The 26474-nt window shown below is 56.3% G+C and overlaps 1 protein-coding gene across 4 annotated transcripts; it reads left to right on the plus strand.

The window, feature by feature from the left end:
- Positions 1-12: 12 nt before the first annotated feature.
- josd2 (Josephin domain containing 2) lies at positions 13-25155 on the plus strand. Of its 4 annotated transcripts, none has more exons than XM_068022238.1 (4): positions 13-229; positions 20020-20145; positions 20227-20449; positions 24339-25155. In XM_068022238.1, the coding sequence occupies exons 1-4, from the start codon at positions 57-59 to the stop codon at positions 24582-24584; spliced, it is 768 nt and encodes a 255-aa protein (XP_067878339.1). In that variant the 5' UTR covers positions 13-56; the 3' UTR covers positions 24585-25155. The 4 variants fall into 4 exon arrangements, with proteins under 4 accessions (XP_067878339.1, XP_067878340.1, XP_067878341.1 ...); XM_068022239.1 differs by having other exon boundaries at positions 20260-20449; XM_068022240.1 differs by having other exon boundaries at positions 20227-20454; positions 24339-24527.
- Positions 25156-26474: the final 1319 nt, after the last annotated feature.

Consider the following 26474-nt stretch of genomic DNA (forward strand, 5'->3'; position numbering starts at 1 on the left):
AGGTAAGGGGGAGGGGGGTGTAGAACCGGAAGTGGTGGTGGTCCTGCGGCGGGGCGATGGCGGAGCGGTCGCCGGGCAGCACGCTTGCTGCCAGTCCATCTCCCCCGCTCCCCGTCTTCCTACTGTACCACGAGCGGCAGCGGCTGGAGCTCTGCGCCGTGCACTCCCTCAACAACTTGCTACAGGAGCGGCTCTTCAGCAAGGAGCAGCTGGACCGGCTGTGTGAGCGGTAAATACCCGGAGGGGAGAGAGATCAGCTGTGTGAGTGGTAAATAACCGGTAAATACCCGGGAGGGGGGGAGAGAGAACAGCTGTGTGAGTGGTAAATAACCGGTAAATACCCGGAGGGGAGAGAGAACAGCTGTGTGAGTGGTAAATAACCGGTAAATACCCGGAGGGGAGAGAGATCAGCTGTGTGAGTGGTAAATAACTGGTAAATAACCGGGGGGGAGAGAGATCGGTTGTGAGAGTGGTAAATAACTGGTAAATACCCGGGGGGGAGAGAGATCGGCTGTGTGAGTGGTAAATAACCGGTAAATACCCGGGGGGGAGAGAGATCAGCTGTGTGAGCGGAAAATACCCGGGGGGGGGAGAGAGATCAGCTGTGTGAGTGGTAAATAACTGGTAAATACCCGGGGGGGGGAGAGAGATCAGCTGTGTGAGTGGTAAATAACCGGTAAATACCCGGAGGGGGAGAGAGATCAGCTGTGTGAGAGGAAAATACCCGGGGGGAGAGAGATCAGCTGTGTGAGTGGTAAATAACCAGTAAATACCCGGGGGAGAGAGAGATCAGCTGTGTGAAAGGTAAATAACCGGTAAATACCCGGGGGGGAGAGAGATCAGCTGTGTGAGTGGTAAATAACCGGTAAATACCCGGGGGGGGCAAGCGATCAGCTGTGTGAGTGGTAAATAGCCGGTAAATATCCGGGGGGGAGAGAGATCAGCTGTGTGAGCGGTAAAGAACAGGTAAATACCCGGGGGGGAGAGAGAGATCAGCTGTGTGAGTGGTAAATAGCCGGTAAATATCCGGGGGGGAGAGAGATCAGCTGTGTGAGCGGTAAAGAACAGGTAAATACCCGGGGGGGAGAGAGAGATCAGCTGTGTGAGTGGTAAATAGCCGGTAAATATCCGGGGGGGGAGAGAGATCAGCTGTGTGAGCGGTAAAGAACAGGTAAATACCCGGGGGGGAGAGAGAGACCAGCTGTGTGAGCGGTAAATACCCGGGGGGGGGGGAGAGAGATCAGCTGTGTGAGTGGTAAATAACCGGTAAATACCCAGGGGGGAGAGAGATCAGCTGTGTGAGCGGTAAATACCCAGGGGGGAAAGTGATCAGCTGTGTGCGTGGTAAATAACCGGTAAATACCCGGGGGGGAAGAGAGAGATCAGCTGTGTGAGCGGTAAATAACAGGTAAATATCCCGGGGGCGGGGAGGGGTAGACCGGCTGTGTGAGCGGTAAATAACCGGAAAATACCCGGGGGGGGGGGAGAGATCAGCTGTGTGAGCGGTAAATACCCGGGGGGGGGGAGAGAGATCAGCTGTGTGAGCGGTAAATACCCGGGGGGGGGAGAGAGATCAGTTGTGTGTGGTAAATAACCGGTAAATACCCGGGGGGGGAGAGAGATCAGCTGTGTGAGTGGTGAATAACCGGTAAATACCTGGGGGGGGAGAGAGATCAGCTGTGTGAGCGGAAAATACCCGGGGGAAGAGAGAGATCAGCTGTGTGAGTGGTAAATAACCAGTAAATACCCGGGGTGGAGAGAGATCAGCTGTGTGAGTGGTAAATAACCGGTAAATACCCGGGGGGGAGAGAGATCAGCTGTGTGAGCGGTAAATAACAGGTAAATACCCGGGGGGGGTGAGAGATCAGCTGTGTGAGTGGTAAATACCCGGGGGGAGAATGAGATCAGCTGTGTGAGTGGTAAATAACCGGTAAATACCCGGGGGGGAGAGAGATCAGCTTTTCGAGTGGTAAATAACCGGTAAATACCCGGGGGGAGAGACATCAGCTGTGTGAGTGGTAAATAACCGGTAAATACCCGGGGGGGGCGCGAGATCAGCTGTGTGAGCGGTAAATACCTGGGGGGGAAGTGATCAGCTGTGTGAGTGGTAAATAACCGGTAAATACCCGGGGGGGGAGAGAGATCAGCTGTGTGAGTGGGAAATAACCGGTAAATACCTGGGGGGGAGAGAGATCAGCTGTGTGAGTGGGAAATAACCGGTAAATACCTGGGGGGGAGAGAGATCGGCTGTGTGAGCGGTAAATACCCGGGGGGGGGAGAGAGATCAGTTGTGTGTGGTAAATAACCGGTAAATACCCGGGGGGGGAGAGAGATCAGCTGTGTGAGTGGTGAATAACCGGTAAATACCTGGGGGGGGAGAGAGATCAGCTGTGTGAGCGGTAAATAACAGGTAAATACCCGGGGGGGGGGGTGAGAGATCAGCTGTGTGAGTGGTAAATACCCGGGGGGAGAATGAGATCAGCTGTGTGAGTGGTAAATAACCGGTAAATACCCGGGGGGGAGAGAGATCAGCTTTTCGAGTGGTAAATAACCGGTAAATACCCGGGGGGAGAGACATCAGCTGTGTGAGTGGTAAATAACCGGTAAATACCCGGGGGGGGCGCGAGATCAGCTGTGTGAGCGGTAAATAACCGGTAAATACCCGGGGGGGAGAGAGATCAGCTGTGTGAGTGGGAAATAACCGGTAAATACCTGGGGGGGAGAGAGATCGGCTGTGTGAGCGGTAAATACCCGGGGGGAGAGAGTTCAGCTGTGTGAGTGGTAAATAACCGGTAAATACCCGGGGGGGAGAGAGATCAGCTGTGTGAGAGGTAAATAACCGGTAAACAACCGGGGGGGGGGGGGGGAGAGAGATCAGCTGTGTGAGCGGTAAATACCCGGGGGGGAGAGAGATCAGCTGTGTGAGTGGTAAATAACCAGTAAATACCCGGGGGGGAGAGAGATCAGCTGTGTGAGTGGAAAATAACCGGTAAATACCCGGGGGGAGAGAGATCAGCTATGTGAGCGGTAAATAACTGGTAAATACCCAGGGGGAGAGAGATCAGCTGTGTGAGTGGTAAATAACCGGTAAATACCCCGGGGGGGAGGAGAGATCAGCTGTGTGAGTGGGAAATAACCGGTAAATACCCGGGGGGAGAGAGATCAGCAGTGTGAGTGGTGAATAACCGGTAAATACCCGGGGGGGGAGAGAGATCGGCTGTGTGAGCGGTAAATAACCGGTAAATACCCGGGGGGGAGAGAGATCAGCTGTGTGAGCGGAAAGTACCCGGGGGATGAGAGAGATCAGCTGTGTGAGTGGTAAAAAACCGGTAAATACCCGGGGGTGAGAGAGATCAGCTGTGTGAGTGGTAAATACCCGGGGGGGAGAGAGATCAGTTGTGTGAGTGGTAGATAACCGGTAAATACCCGGGGGGGAGAGAGATCGGCTGTGTGAGCGGTAAATACCCGGGGGGGAGAGAGATCAGCTGTGAGTGGTAAATAACCGGTAAATACCCGGGGGGGAGAGAGATCAGCTGTGTGAGCGGTAAATACCCGGGGGGGAGAGAGATCAGCTGTGTGAGTGGTAAATAACCAGTAAATACCCGGGGGGGAGAGAGATCAGCTGTGTGAGTGGTAAATAACCGGTAAATACCCGGGGGGGGAGAGATCAGCTATGTGAGCGGTAAATAACTGGTAAATACCCAGGGGGGAGAGAGATCAGCTGTGTGAGAGGTAAATAACCGGTAAATACCCGGGGGGGAGAGAGATCAGCTGTGTGAGCGGTAAATACCCGGGGGGGAGAGAGATCGGCTGTGTGAGCGGTAAATACCCGGGGGGGAGAGAGATCAGCTGTGTGAGAGGTAAATAACCGGTAAATACCCGGGGGGGAGAGAGATCAGCTGTGTGAGTGGTAAATAACCAGTAAATACCCGGGGGGGGAGAGAGATCAGCTGTGTGAGTGGTAAATAACCGGTAAATACCCGGGGGGGGGAAGAGATCAGCTATGTGAGCGGTAAATAACTGGTAAATACCCAGGGGGGAGAGAGATCAGCTGTGTGAGTGGTAAATAACCGGTAAATACCCCGGGGGGGGGGAAGGAGAGAACAGCTGTGTGAGTGGTAAATAACCGGTAAATATCCCGGTGGGGGGGAGAGAGAGATCAGCTGTGTGAGTGGTAAATAACCCGGGGAGGAGAGAGATCAGCTGTGTGAGTGGTAAATAACCGGTAAATACCCGGGGGGGGAGAGAGATCAGCTGTGTGAGCGGTAAATACCCGGGGGGGGAAGTGACCAGCTGTGTGAGAGGTAAATATCCGGTAAATACCCGGGGGGGAAAGAGATCAGCTGTGTGAGAGGTAAATAACCGGTAAATACCTGGGGGGGGGGAGAGAGATCAGCTGTGTGAGCGGTAAATTACTGGTAAATACCCAGGGGGGAGAGAGATCAGCTGTGTGAGTGGTAAATAACCGGTAAATACCCGGGGGGGAGAGAGATCAGCTGTGTGAGTGGTAAATAACCAGTAAATACCCGGGGGGGGAGAGAGATCAGCTGTGTGAGTGGTAAATAACCGGTAAATACCCGGGGGGGGAAGAGATCAGCTATGTGAGCGGTAAATAACTGGTAAATACCCAGGGGGGAGAGAGATCAGCTGTGTGAGTGGTAAATAACCGGTAAATACCCCGGGGGGGGGGAAGGAGAGAACAGCTGTGTGAGTGGTAAATAACCGGTAAATATCCCGGTGGGGGGGAGAGAGAGATCAGCTGTGTGAGTGGTAAATAACCCGGGGAGGAGAGAGATCAGCTGTGTGAGTGGTAAATAACCGGTAAATACCCGGGGGGGGGGAGAGAGATCAGCTGTGTGAGCGGTAAATACCCGGGGGGGGAAGTGACCAGCTGTGTGAGAGGTAAATATCCGGTAAATACCCGGGGGGGAAAGAGATCAGCTGTGTGAGAGGTAAATAACCGGTAAATACCTGGGGGGGGGAGAGAGATCAGCTGTGTGAGCGGTAAATTACTGGTAAATACCCAGGGGGGAGAGAGATCAGCTGTGTGAGTGGTAAATAACCGGTAAACACCCCGGGGGGGAGGAGAGATCAGCTGTGTGAGTGGTAAATAACCGGTTAATATCCCGTTGGGGGGGAGGGGGAGACCGGCTGTGTGAGCGGTAAATACCCCGGGGGGGGGAGGGGGAGATCAGCTGTGTGAGTGGTAAATAACTGGTAAATACTCCCGGGGGGGGGGGGGGAGACCGGCTGTGTGAGCGGAAAATAACCGGTAAATACCCCGGGGGGGAGGGGGTGACAGGCTGTGTGAGTGGTAAATAACCAGTAAATACCCCGGGGGTCGGGGAGAGATCAGCTGAGTGGTAAATAACCGGTAAATACCCCGCGGGGGAGGGAGTGATCGGCTGTGTGAGCGGTAAATACCCGGGGGGGAGAGTGATCGGCTGTGTGTGGTAAATAACCGGTAAATACCCCGGGGCGAGGGAAAGATCGGCTGTGTGAGTGGTAAATAACTGGTAAATACCCGGGGGGGTGGGGGGGGTGAAGAGATCAGCTGTGTGAGTGGTAAATACCCCGGGGGGGAGGGAGAGGTCAGCTGTGTGAGTGGTAAATACCCCGGGAGGGAGGGAGAGATCGGCTGTGTGAATGGTAAATAACCGGTAAATACCCGGGGGGGAGAGAGATCAGCTGTGTGAGTGGTAAATAACCGGTAAATACCCGGGGGGGGAGAGAGATCAGCTGTGTGAGCGGTAAATACCCGGGGGGGAGAGAGATCAGCTGTGTGAGTGGTAAATAACCAGTAAATACCCGGGGGGGGGGGAGAGAGATCAGCTGTGTGAGTGGTAAATAACCGGTAAATACCCGGGGGGGGAGAGAGATCAGCTATGTGAGCGGTAAATAACTGGTAAATACCCAGGGGGGAGAGAGATCAGCTGTGTGAGTGGTAAATAACCTGTAAATACCCCGGGGGGGAGGAGAGATCAGCTGTGTGAGTGGTAAATACCCCGTGGGGGAGGGAGAGGTCAGCTGTGTGAGTGGTAAATACCCCGGGAGGGAGGGAGAGATCGGCTGTGTGAATGGTAAATACCCAGGAAAATGCCGGGGGGGGAGGGAGAGTCGGCTGTGTGAGTGGCAAATAAGCAGTAAATACCCCAGGGGGGGGAGAGAGATCAGCTGAGTGGTAAATAACCGGTAAATACCCCGCGGGGGAGGGAGAGATCGGCTGTGTGAATGTCAAATACCCGGGGGGGGGGGAGGGAGAGATCGGCTGTGTGAGCGGTAAATACCCGGGGGGGGAGAGACATCGGCTGTGTGAGTGGTAAATACCCGGGGGGGAGAGAGATTGGCTGTGTGAGTGGTAAATACCCAGGGGGGAGAGAGATCGGCTGTGTGAGTGGTAAATAACCGTTAAATACCCCGAGGGGGAGGGAGAGATCAGCTGTGTGAGCGGTAAATAACCGGGGAGGGAGGGAGAGATCGGTTGTGTGAGTGGTAAATACCCGTGGGGGTGGGAGAGATCAGCTGTGTGAGTGGTAAATACACCGGTGGGGGGAGGGAGAGATCGGCAGTGTGAGTGGTAAATACCCCGGTAAATACCCGGGGGGGAGGGAGAGTCGGCTGTGTGAGTGGTAAATAACCGGTAAATACCCAGGGGGGAGAGAGATCAGCTGTGTGAGTGGTAAATAACTGGTAAATACCCAGGGGGGGGAGAGAGATCAGCTGTGTGAGCGGTAAATAACCGGTAAATACCCCGGGGGGGGGGGGGGGGTGGAGGGAGAGATCGGCTGTGTGAGTGGTAAATAACCGGGAAATACCCGGGGGGGAGAGAGATCAGCTGTGTGAGCGGTAAATAACCGGTAAATACCCAGGTGGGAGAGAGATCAGCTGTGTGAGCGGTAAATATCCGGGGGGGAGAGAGATCAGCTGTGTGAGTGGTAAATAACCGGGAAATACCCGGGGGGGGAGAGAGATCAGCTGTGTGAGCGGTAAATACCCGGTGAGGGGGAAAGTGATCAGCTGTGTGAGTGGTAAATACCCGGGGGGGGGGGAAGAGATCAGCTGTGTGAGTGGTAAATAACCCGGGGGGGGCGAGATATCAGCTGTGTGAGCGGTAAATACCCGGGGGGGGAAGAGATCAGCTGTGTGAGTGGTAAATAACCGGTAAATACCCGGGGGGGAGAGAGATCAGCTGTGAGAGTGGTAAATAACCGGGAAATACCCGGGGGGGGAGAGAGATCAGCTGTGTGAGCGGTAAATACCCGGGGGGGGGGGGGGAGAAAGAGATCAGCTGTGTGAGTGGGAAATAACCAGTAAATACCCGGGGGGGAGAGAGATCAGCTATGTGAGTGGTAAATAACCAGTAAATACCCGGGGGGGAGAGAGATCAGCTGTGTGAGCGGTAAATACCCGGGGGGGGGGGAGAAAGAGATCAGCTGTGTGAGTGGTAAATAACCCGGGGGGGGAGAGATATCAGCTGTGTGAGTGGTAAATAACCGGTAAATACCCGGGGGGAGAAAGAGATCAGCTGTGTGAGTGGTAGATAACCGGGGGGGTGTAAGAGATCAGCTGTGTGAGTGGTAGATAACCTGGGGGGGAGCGAGATCAGCTGTGTGAGCGGTAAATACCCGGGGGGGGGGGCGAAAGTGATCAGCTGTGTGAGTGGTAAATAACCGGTAAATACCCGGGGTGGGAGAGTGTTCAGCCGTGTGAGTGGTAAATTACCGGTAAATACCCGGGGGGGGGGAAAGAGATCAGCTGTGTGAGAGGTAAATACCCGGAAGGGAGAGAGATCGGCTGTGTGAGTGGTAAATAACCGGTAAATACCCGGGGGGGAGAGAGATCGGCTGTGCGGGCGGTAAATACCCGGGGGGGAGAGAGATCAGCTGTGTGAGTGGTAAATAACCGGTAAATACCGGGGCGGGGGGAGAGAGATCAGCTGTGTGAGAGGTAAATACCCAGAAGGGAGAGAGATTGGCTGTGTGAGTGGTAAATACCCGGGGGGGAGGGAGAGATCGGCAGTGTGAGTGGTAAATAACTGGTAAATACGCCGGGGGGGGGGGGAGAGATCGGTTGTGTGAGTGGTAAATACCCGGGGGGAGGGAGAGATCGGCTGTGTGAGTGGTAAATAACCCGGGGGGGGCGAGATATCAGCTGTGTGAGCGGTAAATACCCGGGGGGGGGGGGAAGAGATCAGCTGTGTGAGTGGTAAATAACCGGTAAATACCCGGGGGGGAGAGAGATCAGCTGTGAGAGTGGTAAATAACCGGGAAATACCCGGGGGGGGAGAGAGATCAGCTGTGTGAGCGGTAAATACCCGGGGGGGGGGTGGAGAAAGAGATCAGCTGTGTGAGTGGTAAATACCCGGGGGAGAAAGAGATCAGCTGTGTGAGCGGTAAATACCCGGGGGAGAAAGAGATCAGCTGTGTGAGTGGGAAATAACCAGTAAATACCCGGGGGGGAGAGAGATCAGCTGTGTGAGCGGTAAATACCCGGGGGGGGGGGAGAAAGAGATCAGCTGTGTGAGTGGTAAATAACCCGGGGGGGGAGAGATATCAGCGGTGTGAGTGGTAAATAACCGGTAAATACCCGGGGGGAGAAAGAGATCAGCTGTGTGAGTGGTAGATAACCTGGGGGGGAGCGAGATCAGCTGTGTGAGCGGTAAATACCCGGTAAATACCCGGGGTGGGAGAGTGTTCAGCCGTGTGAGTGGTAAATTACCGGTAAATACCCGGGGGGGGGGAAAGAGATCAGCTGTGTGAGGTAAATACCCGGAAGGGAGAGAGATCGGCTGTGTGAGTGGTAAATAACCGGTAAATACCCGGGGGGGAGAGAGATCGGCTGTGCGGGCTGTAAATACCCGGGGGGGAGAGAGATCAGCTGTGTGAGTGGCAAATAACTGGTAAATACCCCGGGGTGGTGGGGGGGGGAGGGTGAGATCGGCTGTGTGAGTGGTAAATAACTGGTAAATACCCTGAGGGGGAGGGAGAGATCAGCCTTGTGAGTGGTAAATAACTGGTAAATATCCGGGGGGGGGGGAGGGAGAGATCAGCTGTGTGAGTGGTAAATACCCGGGGGGGAGGGAGAGATCGGCAGTGTGAGTGGTAAATAACTGGTAAATACGCCGGGGGGGGGGGAGAGATCGGTTGTGTGAGTGGTAAATACCCGGGGGGGAGGGAGAGATCGGCTGTGTGAGTGGTAAATACCCGGGGGGGGAGGGAGAGATCGGCTGTGTGAGTGGTAAATACCCGAGGGGGAGAGAGATCGGCTGTGTGAGTGGTCAATAACCGGTAAATATGCCGAGGGGGAGGGAGAGATCAGCTGAGTGGTAAATACCCCGGGGGGAGGGAGCGATCAGCTGTGTGAGTGGTAGATAACTGGTAAATACCCCGAGGGGGAGGGAGAGATCAGCTGTAAGTGGTAAATAACTGGTAAATACCCCGGGGGGGGGTGGGAGAGATCGGCCGTGTGAGTGGTAAATACCCCGGGCGGGAGGGAGAGATCGGCTGTGTGAGTGGTAAATAACTGGTAAATACCCCGGGAGGGGGGGGGTAGTGAGAGATCGGCTGTATGCGTGGTAAATACCCCGGGGGGGGGAGGGAGAGATCAGCTGTATGAGTGGTAGATAACTGGTAAATCTCCCGAGGGGGAGGGAGAGATCGGCTGTGTGAGTGGTAAATAACTGGTAAATACCCCGGGGGGGGGGGGAGGGAGAGATCGGCTGTGTGAGTGGTAGATAACTGGTAAATCTCCCGAGGGGGAGGGAGAGATCGGCTGTGTGAGTGGTAAATAACTGGTAAATACCCCGGGGGGGGGGGGGGGAGGGAGAGATCGGCTGTGTGAGTGGTAGATAACTGGTAAATACCCCGAGGGGGAGGGAGAGATCAGCTGTGTGAGTGGTAAATACCCCGGGGGGGAGGGAGAGATCGGCTGTATGAATGGTAAATAACCGGGAGGGGAGAGATCGGCTGTGTGAGTGGTAAATACCCGGGGGGGGAGAGAGATCAGCTGTGTGAGCGGTAAATACCCGGATGGGGGGGAGAGATCGGCTGTGTGAGTGGTAAATACCCGGAAGGGGGGGGAGGGAGAGATCGGCTGTGTGAGCGGTAAATACCCGGGGGGGGGGGGAGGGAGAGATCGGCTGTGAGAGTGGTAAATACCCCGGGGGGGAGGGAGAGATCGGCTGCATGAATGGTAAATAACCGGGAGGGGGAGAGATCGGCTGTGTGAGTGGTAAATACCCGGGGGGAGAGAGAGATCAGCTGTGTGAGCGGTAAATACCCGGATGGGGGGGAGAGATCGGCTGTGTGAGTGGTAAATACCCGGAAGGGGGGGAGGGAGAGATCGGCTGTGTGAGCGGTAAATACCCGGGGGGGGGGGGGGGGGGGGGAGGGAGAGATCGGCTGTGTGAGCGGTAAATACCCGGGGGGGGGGGGGAGGGAGAGATCGGCTGTGTGAGTGGTAAATACCCTGGGGGGAGGGAGAGATCGGCTGTGTGAGTGGTAAATACCCGGGGGGTAGGGAGAGATCGGCTGTGTGAGTGGTAAATAACCCGGGGGGGAGAGATATCAGCTGTGTGAGTGGTAAATAACCGGGGGGGTGTAAGAGATCAGCTGTGTGAGCGGTAAGTACCCGGGGGGGGGGTGGCGAAAGTGATCAGCTGTGTGAGTGGTAAATAACCGGTAAATATCCGGGGTGGGAGAGAGATCAGCCGTGTGAGTGGTAAATTACCGGTAAATACCCGGGGGGGTGGGGAAAAGAGATCAGCTGTGTGAGTGGTAAATACCCGAGGGGGAGAGAGATCAGCTGTGTGAGTGGTAAATAACCGGTAAATACTTGGGGGGGAGAGAGATCGGCTGTGCGGGCGGTAAATACCCGGGGGAGAGAGAGATCAGCTGTGTGAGTGGTAAATAACCGGTAAATACCGGGGCGGGGGGAGAGAGATCAGCTGTGTGAGAGGTAAATACCCAGAAGGGAGAGAGATCGGCTGTGTGAGTGGTAAATAACTGGTAAATACCCCGGGGGGGGGGGGAGGGAGAGGTCAGCTGTGTGAGTGGTAAATACCCGGGGGGGAGGGAGAGATCGGTTGTGTGAGTGGTAAATACCCGGGGGGGAGAGTGATCGGCTGTGTGTGGTAAATAACCGGTAAATACCCCGGGGCGAGGGAAAGATCGGTTGTGTGAGTGGTAAATAACTGGTAAATACCCCGGGGGGGGGGGGGAGAGATCGGTTGTGTGAGTGATAAATACCCGGGGGGGAGGGAGAGATCAGCTGTGTGAGTGGTAAATAACCGGTAAATACCCCGGGGCGAGGGAAAGATCGGTTGTGTGAGTGGTAAATAACTGGTAAATACCCCGGGGGGGGGGAGAGATCGGTTGTGTGAGTGATAAATACCCGGGGGGGGAGGGAGAGATCGGCTGTGTGAGTGGTAAATACCCGGGGGGGGGAGGGAGAGATCGGCTGTGTGAGTGGTAAATACCCGAGGGGGAGAGAGATCGGCTGTGTGAGTGGTCAATAACCGGTAAATATGCAGAGGGGGAGGGAGAGATCAGCTGAGTGGTAAATACCCCGGGGGGAGGGAGCGATCAGCTGTGTGAGTGGTAGATAACTGGTAAATACCCCGAGGGGGAGGGAGAGATCAGCTGTAAGTGGTAAATAACTGGTAAATACCCCGGGAGGGAGGGAGAGATCGGCCGTGTGAGTGGTAAATACCCCGGTTGGGAGGGAGAGAACGGCTGTGTGAGTGGTAAATAACTGGTAAATACCCCGGGAGGGGGGGTAGTGAGAGATGGGCTGTATGCGTGGTAAATACCCCGGGGGGGAGGGAGAGATCGGCTGTATGAGTGGTAAATACCCCGGGGGGGAGGGAGAAATCGGCTGTGTGAGTGGTAAATACCCGGGGGGTAGGGAGAGATCGGCTGTGTGAGTGGTAAATACCTGGGGGGGGGTAGGGAGAGATCGGCTGTGTGAACGATAAATACCCGGGGGGGGGGGGGGGGAGGGTGAGATCTGCTGTGTGAGTGGTAAATACCTGGGGGGGGGGGGTAGGGAGAGATCGGCTGTGTGAACAATAAATACCCGGGGGGGGGGGGCGGTTAGGGAGAGATTGGCTGTGTCAGTGGTAAATACCCGGGGGGAGAGAGAGGTCGACTGTGTGAGTGGTAAATACCCGGGGGGGGGGTGGGTGGGGAGGGAGAGATCGTCTGTGTGAACGTTACATACCCGGGTGGGGGGGGGGGGGGGGTGGGAGGGAGAGATTGGCTGTGTGAGTGGTAAATACCCGGGGGGGGGTGGGTGGGGGGGAGAGATCGGCTGTGTGAGTGGTAAATAACCGGTAAATACCCAGGGGGGAGAGAGATCAGCTGTGTGAGTGGTAAATAACAGGTAAATACCCAGGGGGGAGAGAGATCGGCTGTGTGAGTGGTATATAACCGGTAAATACCCGGGGGGGGGGGGGGGAAGAGTGATCGGCTGTGTGAGTGGTAAATACCCGGGGGGGGGGAGGGAGAGATTGGCTGTGTGAGTGGTAAATACCCCTGGGGGGGGGGGAGAGATCGGCTGTGTGAGTGGTAAATACCCCTGGGGGTGGGGGGAGAGATCGGCTGTGTGAGTGGTAAATACCCCTGGGGGGGGGAGGGAGAGATCGGCTGTGTGAGTGGTAAATACCCCTGGGGGTGGGGGGAGAGATCGGCTGTGTGAGTGGTAAATACCCCTGGGGGGGGGAGAGAGACATCGGCTGTGTGAGTGGTAAATAGCCGGGTGGGGGGGTGGGTTGAGAGATCGGCTGTGTGAGTGGTAATTAACTGGTAAATACCTCGTGGGGGGGAGGGAGAGATCGGCTGTGAGAGTTGTAAATGCCCCGGGGGGGGGGGGGGCGGGAAAGATCGACTGTGTGAGTGGTAAATACCCCGGGGGTAGAGAGACATCGGCTGTGTGAGTGGTAAATACTCCGGGGGGGGGGGCGGAGTCGGCTGTGTGAGTGGTAAATAACCGGTAAATACCCAGGGGGGAGAGAGATCAGCTGTGTGAGAGGTAAATAACCAGTAAATACCCAGGGGGGAGAGAGATCGGCTGTGTGAGTGGTAAATAACCGGTAAATACCCGGGGGGGGGTGGGGGGAGAGAGATCAGCTGTGTGAGTGGTAAATAACTGGTAAATACCCCGGGGGGGAGGGAGAGATCGGCTGTGTGAGTGGTAAATACCCCGGGGGGGAGGGAGAGATCGGCTGTGTGAGTGGTAAATACCCCGGGGGGGAGGGAGAGATCGGCTGTGTGAGTGGTAAATACCCGGGGGGGGGAGGGAGAGATCGGCTGTGTGAGTGGTAAATACCCGGGGGGGGAGAGAGAGAGATCAGCTGTGTGAGTGGTAAATAACCCGGGGGGGGAGAGATATCAGCTGTGTGAGTGGTAAATAACCGGTAAATACCCGAGGGGGAGAGAGATCAGCTGTGTGAGCGGTAAATACCCGGGGGGGGGGAGAGATATCAGCTGTGTGAGTGGTAAATAACCGGTAAATACCCGGGGGGGAGAGAGAGATCAGCTGTGTGAGTGGTAAATAACCCGGGGGGGAGAGATATCAGCTGTGTGAGTGGTAAATAACCGGTAAATACCCGGGGGGGAGAGAGATCAGCTGTGTGAGCGGTAAATACCCGGGGGGGGGGGAGAAAGAGATCAGCTGTGTGAGTGGTAAATAACCGGTAAATACCCGGGGGGGAGAGAGATCAGCTGTGTGAGCGGTAAATACCCGGGGGGGGGGGGTAGAAAGAGATCAGCTGTGTGAGTGGTAAATACCCGGGGGGGGGGGGGGAGAAAGAGATCAGCTGTGTGAGTGGTAAATAACCGGTAAATACCCGGGGGGGAGAGAGATCAGCTGTGTGAGTGGTAAATAACAGGTAAATACCCAGGGGGGAGAGAGATCGGCTGTGTGAGTGGTATATAACCGGTAAATACCCGGGGGGGGGGGGGGGGAAGAGTGATCGGCTGTGTGAGTGGTAAATACCCGGGGGGGGGGAGGGAGAGATTGGCTGTGTGAGTGGTGAATACCCGGGGGGGGAGGGAGAGATCGGCTGTGTGAGTGGTAAATACCCCTGGGGGGGGGAGGGAGAGATCGGCTGTGTGAGTGGTAAATACCCCTGGGGGGGGAGGGAGAGATCGGCTGTGTGAGTGGTAAATACCCCTGGGGGTGGGGGGAGAGATCGGCTGTGTGAGTGGTAAATACCCCTGGGGGGGGGAGGGAGAGATCGGCTGTGTGAGTGGTAAATACCCCTGGGGGTGGGGGGAGAGATCGGCTGTGTGAGTGGTAAATACCCCTGGGGGGGGGAGAGAGACATCGGCTGTGTGAGTGGTAAATAGCCGGGTGGGGGGGTGGGTTGAGAGATCGGCTGTGTGAGTGGTAATTAACTGGTAAATACCTCGTGGGGGGGAGGGAGAGATCGGCTGTGAGAGTTGTAAATGCCCCGGGGGGGGGGGGGCGGGAAAGATCGACTGTGTGAGTGGTAAATACCCCGGGGGTAGAGAGACATCGGCTGTGTGAGTGGTAAATACTCCGGGGGGGGGGGCGGAGTCGGCTGTGTGAGTGGTAAATAACCGGTAAATACCCAGGGGGGAGAGAGATCAGCTGTGTGAGAGGTAAATAACCAGTAAATACCCAGGGGGGAGAGAGATCGGCTGTGTGAGTGGTAAATAACCGGTAAATACCCGGGGGGGGTGGGGGGAGAGAGATCAGCTGTGTGAGTGGTAAATAACTGGTAAATACCCCGGGGGGGAGGGAGAGATCGGCTGTGTGAGTGGTAAATACCCCGGGGGGGAGGGAGAGATCGGCTGTGTGAGTGGTAAATACCCCGGGGGGGAGGGAGAGATCGGCTGTGTGAGTGGTAAATACCCGGGGGGGGGAGGGAGAGATCGGCTGTGTGAGTGGTAAATACCCGGGGGGGGAGAGAGAGAGATCAGCTGTGTGAGTGGTAAATAACCCGGGGGGGGAGAGATATCAGCTGTGTGAGTGGTAAATAACCGGTAAATACCCGAGGGGGAGAGAGATCAGCTGTGTGAGCGGTAAATACCCGGGGGGGGGGAGAGATATCAGCTGTGTGAGTGGTAAATAACCGGTAAATACCCGGGGGGGAGAGAGAGATCAGCTGTGTGAGTGGTAAATAACCCGGGGGGGAGAGATATCAGCTGTGTGAGTGGTAAATAACCGGTAAATACCCGGGGGGGAGAGAGATCAGCTGTGTGAGCGGTAAATACCCGGGGGGGGGGGGAGAAAGAGATCAGCTGTGTGAGTGGTAAATAACCGGTAAATACCCGGGGGGGAGAGAGATCAGCTGTGTGAGCGGTAAATACCCGGGGGGGGGGGGGTAGAAAGAGATCAGCTGTGTGAGTGGTAAATACCCGGGGGGGGGGGGGGAGAAAGAGATCAGCTGTGTGAGTGGTAAATAACCGGTAAATACCCGGGGGGGAGAGATATCAGCTGTGTGAGTGGTAAATAACCGGTAAATACCCGGGGGGGGGAGAGATCGGCTGTGTGAGTTGTAAATACCCCGGGGGGGGGGAGGGAGAGATCGGCTGTGTGAGTGGTAAATACCCGGGGGGGAAGGGAGAGATCGGCTGTGAGTGGTAAATACCCGGGGGGGGGGGAGGGAGAGATCGGCTGTGTGAGTGGTAAATACCCCGGGGGGGGGGAGGGAGAGATCGGCTGTGTGAGTGGTAAATAACTGGTAAATACCCCGAGGGGGAGGGAGAGATCAGCTGTGTGAGTGGTAAATACCCGGGGGGAGAGAGACATTGGCTGTGTGAGTGGTAAATACCCCGGGGGGGGGAGGGAGAGATCGGCTGTGTGAGTGGTAAATAACTGGTAAATACCCCGAGGGGGAGGGAGAGATCAGCTGTGTGAGTGGTAAATACCCGGGGGGAGAGAGACATTGGCTGTGTGAGTGGTAAATACCCCGGGGGGGGGAGGGAGAGATCGGCTGTGTGAGTGGTAAATACCCCGGGGGGGAGGGAGAGATCGGCTGTGTGAGTGGTAAATACCCCGGGGGGGGGGGGGAGGGAGAGATCGGCTGTGTGAGTTGTAAATACCCCGGGGGGGGGGGGCGGGGAAGAGATCGGCTGTGTGAGTGGTAAATACCCCGAGGGGGAGGGAGAGATCGGCTGTGTGAGTGGTAAATACCCCGGGGGGGGGGGGAGGGAGAGATCGGCTGTGTGAGTTGTAAATACCCCGGGGGGGGGGCGGGGGAAGAGATCGGCTGTGTGAGCTGTAATACCCCGGTGGGGGGGGGGGGGAGAGAGATCGGCTGTGTGAGTTGTAAATACCCCGGGGGGGGGAGGGAGAGATCGGCTGTGTGAGTGGTAAATACCCGGGGGGCAGGGATAGATCGGCTGTGTGAGTGGTAAATACCCGGGGGGGGGAGGGAGAGATCGGCTGTGAGTGGTAAATACCCGGGGGGGGGGGAGGGAGAGATCGGCTGTGTGAGTGGTAAATACCCCGGGGGGGGGGGGGGGGGAGGGAGAGATCGGCTGTGTGAGTGGTAAATACCCCGGGGGGGGGGGGGAGGGAGACATCGGCTGTGTGAGTGGTAAATAACTGGTAAATACCCCGGGGGGGGGAGGGAGAGATCGGCTGTGTGAGTTGTAAATGCCCCGGGAGGGGAGGGAGAGATCGGCTGTGTGAGTGGTAAATACCCTGGGGGGGCGAGGGAGAGGGAGAGATCGGCTGTGAGAGTGGTAAATAACTGGCAAATACCCCGGGGGGGGAGGGAGAGATCGGCTGTGTGAGTTGTAAATACCCTGGGGGGAGGGAGAGATCGGCTGTGTGAGTGGTAAATACCCTGGGGGGGGAGGGAGAGATCGGCTGTGTGAGTGGTAAATACCCCGGGGGGGCGAGGGAGAGATCGGCTGTGTGAGTGGTAAATACCCCGCGGGGGGGGAGAGAGAGATCGGCTGTGTGAGTGGTAAATACCCCGGGGGAGAGGGAGAGATCGGCTGTGTGAGTGGTAAATACCCCGGGGGGGAGGGAGAGATCGGCTGTGTGAGTGGTAAATACCCCGGGGGGGAGGGAGAGATCGGCTGTGTGAGTGGTAAATACCCCGAGGGGGGGGGGAGGGAGCGATCGGCTGTGTGAGTGGTAAGTACCCCGGGTGGGGGGGTTGTGGGGGGTGGAGGAGAGATCGGCTGTGTGAGTGGTAAATACCCCGGGGGGGGAGGGAGAGATCGGCTGTGTGAGTGGTAAATACCCCGGGGGGGAGGGAGAGATTGGCTGTGTGAGTGGTAAATACCCCGGGGGGGGAGGGAGAGATTGGCTGTGTGAGTTGTAAATACCCCGGGGGGGAGGGAGAGATCGGCTGTGTGAGTGGTAAATAACCGGGGGGAGAGAGACATCGGCTGTGTGAGTGGTAAATGCCCGGGGGGGGGAGAGAATGGCTGTGTGAGAGGTAAATACTCCGGGGGGGGGAGGGAGAGATCGGCTGTGTGAGTGGTAAATACCCGGGGGGAGAGAGACATCGGCTGTGTGAGTGGTAAATACCCCGGGGGGAGAGAGACATGGGCTGTGTGAGTGGTAAATACCCCGGGGGGGGGGAGGGAGAGATCGGCTGTGTGAGTGGTAAATACCCCGGGGGGGGGAGGGAGAGATCGGCTGTGTGAGTTGTAAATACCCCGGGGGGTGGGGGGAGAGATCGGCTGTGTGAGTTGTAAATGCCCCGGGGGGGGGAGGGAGAGATCGGCTGTGTGAGTGGCAAATACCCGGGGGGAGAAAGACATTGGCTGTGTGAGTGGTAAATACCCCGGGGGAGGGGGGGGGGTGCGGTAGAGATCGGCTGTGTGAGTTGTAAATACCCCGGGGGGTGGGGGGAGAGATCGGCTGTGTGAGTGGTAAATAACTGGTAAATACCCCGGGGTGGGGGGTAGAGGGAGAGATTGGCTGTGTGAGTTGTAAATACCCCGGGATGGTGGGCGAAGAGATCGGCTTTGTGAGTGGTAAATTCCCCGGGGGGAGAGAGACATTGGCTGTGTGGGTGGTAAATAACCGGTAAATACCCCGGGGGGGAGCGAGAGATCAGCTGTGTGAGTGGTAAGTACCTAGAGGAGGGAGGGAGAGATCGGCTGTGTGAGTGGTAAATACCTAGAGGGGGGAGGGAGAGATAGGCTGTGAGGGGTAAATACCCCGAGGGGGGAGGGAGAGATTGGCTGTGTGAGTGGTAAATACCCCGAGGGGGGAGGGAGAGATCGGCTGTGTGAGTGGTAAATAACCGGTAAATACCCAGGGGTAGAGAGACATCGGCTGTGTGAGTGGTAAATACCCGGGGGGGGGGGGGGAGGTGGGGGAGAGATTGGCTGTGTGAGTTGTAAATACCCGGGGGGGAGGGAGAGATCGGCTGTGTGAGTGGTAAATACCCGGGGAGGGAGGGAGAGATCGGCTGTGTGAGTGGTAAATAGCCGGGTGGGGGGAGAGATCGGCTGTGTGAGTTGTAAATTCCCCGGGTGGGGGGAGAGATCGGCTGTGTGAGTTGTAAATACCCGGGGAGGGAGGGAGAGATCGGCTGTGTGAGTGGTAAATTCTGTGTGAGTGGTAAATTCCCCGGGAGGGGGGGAGGGAGAGATCGGCTGTGTGAGTTGTAAATTCCCCGGGGGGTGAGGGAGAGATCGGCTGTGTGAGTGGTAAATTCCCCGGGGGGGGGGAGGGAGAGATCGGCTGTGTGAGTGGTAAATTCCCCGGGGGGGGAGGGAGAGATCGGCTGTGTGAGTTGTAAATTCCCCGGGGGGTGAGGGAGAGATCGGCTGTGTGAGTGGTAAATTCCCGGGGGGGGAGAGATCGGCTGTGTGAGTGGTGAATTCCCCGGGGGGGGGGGGGGAGGGTGAGATCGGCTGTGTGAGTGGTAAATACCCCGGGGGGTGGGGGGGGGAGGGAGAGATCGGCTGTGTGAGTGGTAAATACCCCGAGGGGGGAGGGAGAGATCGGCTGTGTGAGTGGTAAATTCCCCGGGGGAGGGGTGGGTAGGGTGAGATCGGCTGTGTGAGTGGTAAATACCCCGGGGGGTGGGGGGGGGAGGGAGAGATCGGCTGTGTGAGTGGTAAATACCCCGAGGGGGGAGGGAGAGATCGGCTGTGTGAGTTGTAAATTCCCCGGGTGGGGGGAGAGATCGGCTGTGTGAGTTGTAAATACCCGGGGAGGGAGGGAGAGATCGGCTGTGTGAGTGGTAAATACCCCGAGGGGGGAGGGAGAGATCGGCTGTGTGAGTGGTAAATTCCCCGGGTGGGGGGAGAGATCGGCTGTGTGAGTTGTAAATTCCCCGGGTGGGGGGAGAGATCGGCTGTGTGAGTTGTAAATACCCGGGGAGGGAGGGAGAGATCGGCTGTGTGAGTGGTAAATACCCCGAGGGGGGAGGGAGAGATCGGCTGTGTGAGTTGTAAATACCCGGGGAGGGAGGGAGAGATCGGCTGTGTGAGTGGTAAATACCCCGAGGGGGGAGGGAGAGATCGGCTGTGTGAGTGGTAAATTCCCCGGGGGAGGGGTGGGTAGGGTGAGATCGGCTGTGTGAGTTGTAAATTCCCCGGGGGGGGAGGGAGAGATCGGCTGTGTGAGTTGTAAATTCCCTGGGGGGGGGGCGGGAGAGATCGGCTGTGTGATTGGTAAATAACCGGTAAATACCCAGGGGTAGAGAGATATCGTCTGTGTGAGTGGTAAATACCCCGGGGGGAGGGAGAGATCATCTGGAAGGACAACCGCTCTGACTTTTCCAGTGTACCCTCACAGCTGAACTCCCACCGTCCCTGCTGCCATTCCGGTCACTCCCTTCGTCGGCCTCTCATCAGTCCCTCGAAAGCTTTTTCCGACTTGTTCTTGACATGAAGTTTTCAGAGGGGAGCTCGGCGGTGTTTCGTGGCCCTTTGTGGATGCGGGCGGTTCAGTATCGCGAGGCAGGCAGGGCAGATAGAGCAGCTGCTGGCGATGGGTGCAGTCAGCGATTCGAGCAGCCCTTTCTCCCTCTCCCCCGTCTTGAGTCCCTGTTTTCTCTGTCTCTCGCTGCAGGCTGGCACCGGACTCTCTGCTCAATCCACACCGCAGCATCCTGGGGACTGGCAATTATGATGTGAACATCCTCATTGCAGCCTTGCTGACTCGGGACCTTGCGGCTATTTGGTGGGACAAGCGCAGGTATGTCAGACCCCACCGAGTGTGTCTTTGATCTCCCGCTCCACTCACCCTTGTCTTCCAGTGCCAGGCTCCCCACTTCAGTATCTCTCCCTCCCTCCTTCTGTCTTTCTCCAGATCGCTCGGTACTCTGGTGCTCAGCCGAGTTCTTGGCTTCATTCTCAACGTTCCCTCCAATGTCACGCTGGGCTTCGTGTCGCTGCCCATCAGGCGCAAGCACTGGGTGGCCGTGCGACAGGTTGACGGTGTGTATTACAACCTGGATTCCAAGCTCAAGTCCCCAGTGCGAATCGGGAGCGAGGAGGAGGTGAGGTGAGCAGGGCACGAGGAGGGGAGTGGGACACGGGGCGTGGCATGAGGGGAGGGCGGCATGAGTGCGGGAGAGGGAGAGGGGCATGAGGTGAGCAGGGCACAGTGAGGGGCATGAGGAGGAGGAGTGGGACACGCAAAGGGACAAGGTAGCTGGGATCACGTGGTTGGCGTCTAATAGGCAGGTGTTCACATGCTTTGTTGCACCCTAACTGCGGCCAGTCCTCTCTGTAAGGCTCCGCGTTGACTGATAACCGAGCTCCCTCAGATTGTCTCTCAGTGACCCCTCTCCCCACAGCACCCTGTGGTACTGACTATCTCTACTGATATTAATCCAGCTGTCTCACACTGTCACTCAGTAACCCCTCTCCCCCAGCGCCCTGTATCTGTACTGATGTCAATCCAGCTCCCTCACGCTGTCACTCAGTAACCCCTCTCCACCCAGCGCCCTATGTTACTGACTGTATCTCTACTGATAATACAGTTCCCTCACACTGTGTCTCAGTAACCCCTCTCCCCCAGCGCCCTGTGTTACTGACTATATCTCTACTGATGTTAATCCAGTTCCCTCACACTGTCTCTCAGTAACCCCTCTCCCCCCAGTATGCTGTGTTACTGACTGTATCTCTACTGATGTTAATCCAGCTCCTTCACACTGTCTCTCAGTAACTGCTCTCCCCACAGCACCCTGTGTTACTGACTGTATCTGTGCTGATGTTAATGCAGCTCCCTCACATTGTCACTCAGTAACCGCTCTCCCCCCAGCACCCTGTGTTACTGACTGTATCTCTACTGATGTGATTCCAGCTGCCTCGCACTGTCACTCAGTCACCCCTCTCCACCAGCGCCCTGTGTTACTGACTATATCTCTACTGATGTTAATCCAGTTCCCTCACACTATCTCTCAGTAACCCCTCTCCCCCAGCGCCCTGTGTTACTGACCATCTCTACTGATGTTAATCAAGCTCCCTCACACTGTCACTCAGTAACCCCTCTCTCCCAGCGCCCTGTGTTACTGCCTGTATTTCTACTGATGTTAATCCAGCTCCCTCACACTGACACTCAGTAACCCCTCTCCCCCCAACACCCTGTGTTACTGACTGTATCTCTACTGATGTTAATCCAGCTCTCTCTGACTGTCACTCAGAAACCCCTCTCTCCCAGCATCCTGTGTTACTGACTGTATCTCGACTGATCATCAAGCTCTGTCACACTGTCACTCAGTAACCCCTTTCCCCCCCCCCAACCTGTGTTACTGACGGTACCTCTACTGATGTTAATCTAGCTCCCTCACATTGTCACTCAGTCACCCCTCTCCACCAGCACCCTGTGATACTGACTGTATTTCTACTGATAATCAAGCTCTCTCACACTGTCACTCAGTAACCGCTCTCCCCCCAGCACCCTGTGTTACTGACTGTATCTCTACTGATAATCCCGCACGCTCACACTGTCATTCAGTAACCCCTCTCCACCAGCACCCTGTGATACTGACTGTATCTCTACTGATGTTAATCCAGCTCCTTCACACTGTCTCTCAGTAACTGCTCTCCCCACAGCGCCCTGTGTTACTGACTGTATCTGTGCTGATAATGCAGCTCCCTCACATTGTCACTCAGTAACCGCTCTCCCCCCAGCACCCTGTGTTACTGACTGTATCTCTACTGATGTGATTCCAGCTGCCTCGCACTGTCACTCAGTCACCCCTCTCCACCAGCACCCTGTGATACTGACTGTATTTCTACTGATAATCCCGCACGCTCACACTGTCATTCAGTAACCCCTCTCCACCAGCACCCTGTGATACTGACTGTATCTCTACTGATGTTAATCCAGCTCCTTCACACTGTCACTCAGTAACCCCTCTCCCCCCAGCACCCTGTGTTACTGACGGTACCTCTACTGATGTTACTCCAGCTCCCTCACACTGTCACTCAGTAACTGCTCTCCCCCCAGCACCCTGTGTTACTGACTGTATCTCTCTACAGATGTTACTCCAGCTCCCTCATACTGTCACTCAGTAACCCCTTTCCCCCAGCTTCCCTGTGTTGCTGACTGTATCTACTGATTATCAAGCTCTCTCACACTGTCACTCAGTAACTCCTCTCGCCCCAGCGCCCTGTGTTACTGACTGTATCTCCACTGATGTTACTCCAGCTCCCTCATACTGTCACTCAGTAACCCCTCTCTCCCAGCACCCTGTGTTACTGACTCCGTCTCTACTGATGTTAATACAACTCCCTCACACTGTCACTCAGTAACCCCTCTCCCCCCAGCACCCTGTGTTACTGACTGTATCTCTACTGATGTTAATCCAGCTCCCTCACACTGTCACTCAGTAACACTTCTTCCCCCCTGCGCCCTGTGTTGCTGACTGTATCTCTACTGATGTTACTCCAGCTCTCTCTCACTGTCACTCAATAACCCCTCTCCCCCCAGTGCCCTGTGTTACTGACTGTATCTCGACTGATGTTAGTCCTGCTCCCTCACACTGTCACTCAGTAACCCCTCTACCCCCAGCACCCTGTGTTACTGACTGTATCTCTACTGATGTTAATCAAGCTCCCTCACATTGTCACTCAGTAACCTTGATTCCCCCGTGTGCCCTGTGATACTGACTGTATCTCTACTGAGAATCAAGCTCTCTCACACTGTCACTCAGGAACCCCTCTCCCCCCAGCACCCTGTGTTACTGACTGTATGTCTACTTATGTTAATCCAGCTCCCTCACACTGTCACTCCGTAACTGCTCTCCCCCCAGCGCCCTGTGTTACTGACTGTTTCTCGACTGATGTTAATCCGGCTCCCTCACACTGTCACTCAGTAAGCCCTCTCCCCCAGCACCCTGTGTTACTGACTGTTTCCCGACTGATGTTAATCTTGCTCCCTCACATTGTCTCTCTCTAACTCCTCTCCCCCCAGCGCCCTGTGTTACTGACTGTATCTCTACTGATTATCCAGCTCCCTCACTGTCACTCAGTAACCCCTCTCCCCACTGCGCCCTGTGTTACTATCTCTACTGATGTTGTTCCAGCTCCCTCACGCTGTCACTCAGTAACCCCTCTCCCCCCAGCGCCCTGTGTTACTGACTATCACTACTGCTGTTAATCCAGCTCCCTCACGCTGTCACTCAGTAACCCCTCTCCCCCCAGCGCCATGTGTTACTGACTGTATCTCTACTGATGTTAATCCAGCTCCCTCACGCTGTCACTCAGTAACCCCTCTCCCCCCAGTGCCCTGTGTTACTGACTATCTCTACTAATGTTAATCCAGCTCCTGCACTCTGTCACTCAGTCACCCCTCTCTTTCCCCGCCCACCCCAGTGCTCTGTGTTACTGACTCTATTACTACTCATGTTATTCCAGTTCCCTCTCACTCGCTCTGTAACCTCTTTCTCCTCCCCCAGCCCCTCCAATTCCCAGCCTCATGTTTAAATCCCTCCCGGGCTCCTTGCCCCTCCCCTCCCTATCTCTGTAACCTCCTCCAGCCCCTACACTCCTCCGAGATCTCTGCCCTCCTCCAAGCCCGGCCACTCGAGCTTACCCCAGATTCCCATCGCTCTGTCGATGGCAACCTTGGCTTCAGCTGCCTTGGGGGCCCTATGCTTTGGTATTCCCTCCCTGAACCTCCCTGCACCCTCCCCTCTTCCACTTCTCTCCGTCTCTATGTCTCTCTCTCCCTCTTCAGGATGGTCCTTTATAATTTATGTGTCTGCTGCAGGTCTGGTCATCTGTCCTCATGTGCCCCCCCCCCCCCCCCCCCACCCGTCGCCCGGTGTCAGCTCTTCGTCTGACGATTGCTCCTGTGCAGTACAGCGGGCCGTCTTCCTACATGCCAGCTGCTGTCGAAATGCCAGGCCGCTGTCTGAACCCTGTCATTTCCTGCAGGAGCTTCCTGAAGGATCAAATCGCCCAGGAGCCTTGCGAGTTGCTGTTCGTGGTGGAGAGGGACGTGGAGCAGGACGGAAGCTGGCTGGCGGCTCTGTGAGCGCGCGGAGCGAGGCGGGAGATCGGATGGAGCGAGAGAGAGAGAATCTCAGCGGAGGGGGTTTGACACCTCGGAGCCCTGGCTGCCTCGGTACAAAGTGGGGGTTGGTGGGGGGTGGGGGGGGGGTGCAAAAGGGCGAAGGCTGACCCTCGTCGGGGAAAGTGCCGGACTTGGTGCGCCCTGCCCTCCGACCCCTGCGAGAGTGACTGAGCTGTCAACCTCCTGCTCGGCAAGGGTGGGGGCTAATCCCCTCCCCGTCTGTGGGTTAGATTACCCCGGCTGTTGCGCCGGGCTTGCCTTGCTCGAACCGGTGGGGAAATTCTGTGCCCTGGCCTGCGGGGGAGATGGAGGGTGGAGGAGACTGACTCAGCGCGGCAGGGGGAGGTGAAGGGAGTCTTCGATATTGGAGGAGTGAGATCCTTTGTGAGCTCTGTGAACCCCCCCCATTCCCCTCCCCCCCCCCCCCCCCTCCATTTTAGCCTTGGGGACCTGTAATTTGCATGTAATTTAAATATATGCAGATACGAGCCTGCAGTGCGGAATGATGCGCATAAATCTGACTCTGGGGGTTCACCCTGATGATGTGTAGATCGATTAGCATATGTTTTTAATATGCAGATTCTCACCTGGTTTTGGTTGGGACTAATTTGCATGTATTTTGAATACATAGTCAGGCAGCAGACTGAATAATGTATGTAAATAAAACCCTTACCATTACTGTTTGAGTTCTGCTGTGTGACCCGCGGGATCCCTGCATCTTTCCAGCACCAACTTGCATTCACATAGCACCTCTACCGTCCCAAAGCGCTTCGCAAAAGTGCAATCGAGCGCAATTTGACCCCGAGCCACCTAAGCCAGATATTGGGGGCTGGCGACCAGAAGCTCGGTCAAAGAGGGAGGTTTTAAGCAGTGTCTTAAAGGAGGAGAAAGGGAGAAGCGGAGAGGTTTAGGGAGAGAATGCCAGAGGTTAGGACCGCCCCCCCCCCCCCCCCCCCCCCCCCCGCAGGGCAGATGAAGGCATGGCTGCCAGTGGCGGAGCGATGGGAATTGGCGGATGCTCAAGAGGTTGGGATTGGAAGAGTGCAGAGGTCTCGGAGGGTCATAGGGGCGGGTGGAGGTTACAGAGGGAGTATGGGGGGTGGGGGGTAGCGAGGAGCCATGGCAGGGATTTGAACAGGAGGATGAGAATTGTCGGGGCTACAGGAGGCTACTGAGATAGGGAGAGGGGTTCGAGGGACCACAGAGGGAGTGCTGCATTGTTGGAGGGAGATGTATATACTCCAGGACTTGAGCTCCATAATCCAGACCGACACACCCCGGTGCCAGTACTGAGGGAGTGCTGCACTGTCAGCGAGATGTATATACTCTAGGACTTGATCTCCATAATCCAGACCGACACTCCCCGGTGCCAGTACTGAGGGAGTGCTGCACTGTCGGAGGGAGATGTATATACTCTAGGACTTGAGCTCCATAATCCAGACCGACACTCCCCCGGTGTCAGTACTGAGGGAGTGCTGCACTGTCGGAGGGAGATGTATATACTCTAGGACTTGATCTCCATAATCCAGACCGACACTCCCCGGTGCCAGTACTGAGGGAGTGCTGCACTGTCGGAGGGAGATGTATATACTCTAGGACTTGACCTCCATAATCCAGGCGGACACTCCCCGGTGCCAGTACTGAGGGAGTGCTGCACTGTCGGAGGTGCTGTCTTTCGGATGACACATTAAACCGGGGCCCTGTCTGACCTCTCGGGTGGATGTAAAAGATCCCACGGCCGCTTGTCGAAGTCGAGCTGGGGGAGTTCTCTCCAGTGTCCTGGGTCACCTTTGTCCCTCAATGGACATCACTAAAGCAGGTGATATGGTCACTATCACATTGCTGTGTATGCGAGCTTGTTGTGAGCGTCACTGGCCCGGCCAGCATTTACTGCCCCTTGAGAAGGTGTTGGGGAGCTGCTGCTTTGAACCGCTGCAGTCCATGTGAGGTAGGTACACCCACATTGCTGTTCGGAAGGGAGTTTAGTTTAGTTTAGA

This window comes from Heterodontus francisci, chromosome 45 (assembly GCF_036365525.1).
Source record: "Heterodontus francisci isolate sHetFra1 chromosome 45, sHetFra1.hap1, whole genome shotgun sequence".
Taxonomy (NCBI): domain Eukaryota; kingdom Metazoa; phylum Chordata; class Chondrichthyes; order Heterodontiformes; family Heterodontidae; genus Heterodontus; species Heterodontus francisci.